Source organism: Nicotiana tabacum, chromosome 7 (genome assembly GCF_000715075.1).
Source record: "Nicotiana tabacum cultivar K326 chromosome 7, ASM71507v2, whole genome shotgun sequence".
NCBI classification, from domain to species: domain Eukaryota; kingdom Viridiplantae; phylum Streptophyta; class Magnoliopsida; order Solanales; family Solanaceae; genus Nicotiana; species Nicotiana tabacum.
Genome location: NC_134086.1, coordinates 147950419 through 147953682, shown reverse-complemented (window position 1 = coordinate 147953682; position 3264 = coordinate 147950419). Strand labels below are relative to the sequence as shown.

Sequence of the window (3264 nt, the reverse complement as noted above, 5' to 3'; positions counted from 1 at the left end):
TAGTTAAAATACTTATTTCTTTCTATGAATTATTATTTTGTTAACAACGTGCCAAAAATAAAAAAAGTCACTTAGTTATGGATAGGAGGGAGTAACTTGTTTTAACAAGTCAGATTTTCTCCATTTCACTAATGCAATTAATTTCTTTCTTACTGTCATTAACATGTGACTTTATTTTGGTTGGATAATTCCAAATTAGTTTACAAGAAAATCAACTCCAAAAAACATCCTTATCTCAAATTAATTAATTAAAGCATTCATATTTTAATCTTTTTCTGAAAAGGACCATCCGAAAATCTCAAGAAAATTACGTTACTTATTAGTTAATGATAAATTTAGTGAAACTAATTAATAAAAAATACAAAGCAAGAAAATTCCAAAAGGGAGAGAAAATATCGGCATAATAATATAGTTATTAACTTATTATTTGACTAAAAGACTCAAAAATGGGATCCTCTTCCTGTTCTTCCTCCTATATATCTCTTGATTCTGTTCCATTTCCCTCTTCTCTCTCACACATACACACACACACTTTGGTTTCATTGACTAGTCGTTAAACCTCTCCCTCTTTAATTCATTTCATCATCAGTTACTGTTACACTTTCTCCTCCATCAAGACTTGTTCTTCCTTTAATTTCTCTCTTCTCTAACTCCCTCCCTCTCTCTCTTTCCATTTTTTCATCCACCCCTTTAATTTTTATCATATAAATCACTCTTTTCTTTCTCACTCTCCATGTTAAAAAAATGGAAGGAAAATTTTCACAAAGTATCAAGAAGTGTGTAGTCCACAGGTCTATCAATACTAAGCATGAGAATAAGTTGACTCCAAAAGTTGTTCGGATTTGTTACACTGATTGTGATGCTACTGATTCTTCAAGTGACGATGATGATTATTTAGAGGAAAAAAGAGTTAAAAAATATGTTACAGAGATTAGATTTGAGAAAAAAATGTCTTGTGGAGATGTGAAGAAATCATCAAATTTGAGGCAAAAGAAGAAAAAGATGATGGATGTGAAGACAAACGAAAATGTTAAGAAATTTCGTGGGGTTAGGCAGAGGCCATGGGGAAAATGGGCAGCAGAGATTCGAGATCCAGTGAAAAAGACCCGAATTTGGTTAGGCACCTTTGAAACTGCTGAAGAAGCTGCTATGGTTTATGATCAAGCTGCTATTCAAATACGTGGTCCTGATGCTTTGACTAATTTTATGAAGCCACCAGTGAAGAAAGAAAGTGTGATCACTTCACTTTCGGATTATGATTCTACAGGGGAGTCTGAAAATCTCTGTTCTCCTACCTCTGTTTTGAGGCACAATGACAATAATATTGGTGTTACTGCTACTACAATAGTTACTAATGAAGAGATGAAGGACGATCGGAAAAGAATGGAATTTGTTATGCAAAATGATCAAAATAAGATTTTGTTAGATGATAATTTGCCATTAATGGATCAGTGTTTTCTTAAGGATTTTTTCGATTTTAGGTCTCCTTCTCCATTAATGGATGATGTTTTGCCAGCTTTTTGTGATGATATTGATTTTCCAGAAATGGATTTTTTAGATGGAAATGGAATTTTGGATGAAGATTTGGAGTCATGTACGTGGGATGTAAATGATTTCTTGGAAGATCATTGTTGTTGATGGCCATGGAAAAATAATGGAAGTGAGAGTAGAAAGTAAATATTTTTTTTTTTTTGGGTAAGTGATTGGATTTTTTTGAAGCTTTCTTTAATTTTCTGTCCAAGAACATGTAGGGAAAGTTTTTAGTGGAAATTCTTGGTGCATAAGTATGATTTGGTTCAATTAATCTATAAGGTTTTTATCTTCGTTAATCGTGTAAAGTAATTTTAATGTTTAGTCTTCGTCAATTGTGTCAAAAGTAGGTGTGAGGCCATGCAACTATACTAAGTTATTTAAGAATTTTGTAGTATTTATATATGTTACTTTTTGTTTGTTTGTTTGTTTCCTTTTTTGTGTTTGAATTGAATAATAGCATTTATTAAATTTATTCATAATTATAAATTACGAACTACTAATGGAAATTATTCATGTGCCATAAAAGTAGTATTTTTGTACCCAAAAAATGTACTCCTAATAAGAATTTAAAAAAGAATTGATGTGTTTTTTGACCTTTTAGTATAAAAATGGAGCTTTTATTTTGTTCAAATAAAAAAAATTTCTACACCAAACAATGGTGGATCTAGAGTATAGATTCTATAAGTGGTAAGTTGGGAAAATTTATTCTAAAATTACGTCTAACACTATTTATATTTATGTTCTTATATACATAAGGCTCGATTCCTTAGTACTACTTACTACTTAGATTTTTTCCGAATTTGGAAGACCATAGTATAGAAATCTCTCACTGATGTACACCGAGTCAAATTTTTTTTCGCTTGAATTCTTTAAAATAAAAGTAAAATTAATAAATCAAACAACTGCAGAGTGATGAAGTAGGTGAACAAAAAATCTCATGATTTATAAGTCAAGATCTTTTTAGCTCATTTGATGTTAATTAATTATAAAAGACCAGTAATAGTAAAGTCTACTGTGTTTGTACTTTTCTTGTCATGGACGTGTGGGGTTATATAAGACGGCTTTATAATGATCATGTTGTATAATCTAAAATGAAAAATGAACACCTTTATGCTAGAGAAATTTCTTCATTATTTTCGCTTTGGCGCCTCTTAACTAACTTATACTATCACTGATTAGTTAATTAAAATAGGGTAAATACTCACACATAAGAATAGATAGGAATGCGTGTATAAAAACCAAAGAGCATGAATTCCCAAGAATAGTTTATCTAATCAAGAACATAAAGACAAATTAATAATTTTAGGGGAGTGTTTAGCTTTTACCCTGTGGCTGCCTGAACAAATGGTCTCTTCTGCAGCCTTTGGCACCTGCATTTGCAGTCTTTCATGCTTAGGACTTTTTGGTTTTGACTTTGACGCCCAATTGCTTTTCTTCTTCTTTCTGTTACCGTTTTTTTTTTTTTTTTTTTTTTTTTTTGCATAATGGCTTCCTGGCCATTTAAACTTGTAGTGCTTTTGAAAGCCGATACATGAACTTTGAATTTTCCTATTTGAACACTCCAACTTGACAAAATGGGTAATAATAAACACATTTGACCGTTGACCATGCCTATGTGGAAGCACTACAGTTGATATGGCTAAACTATGTGCAAATCACGCTCCCAAGATGCGTGAATAGTATTATTTTTACTTAAAAAAATTAGAATTAGAATAAAATATAAATAAAAAA

At 31.0% G+C, this 3264-nt stretch overlaps 1 protein-coding gene across 1 annotated transcript; it reads left to right on the top strand.

The window, feature by feature from the left end:
* The first annotated feature begins 457 nt into the window (after positions 1-457).
* Positions 458-1916, top strand: LOC107820911 (pathogenesis-related genes transcriptional activator PTI6-like). Its single transcript, XM_016647271.2, has one exon. The coding sequence runs from the start codon at positions 745-747 to the stop codon at positions 1636-1638; it is 894 nt and encodes a 297-aa protein (XP_016502757.1). The 5' UTR covers positions 458-744; the 3' UTR covers positions 1639-1916.
* The last annotated feature ends 1348 nt before the right edge of the window (positions 1917-3264 follow it).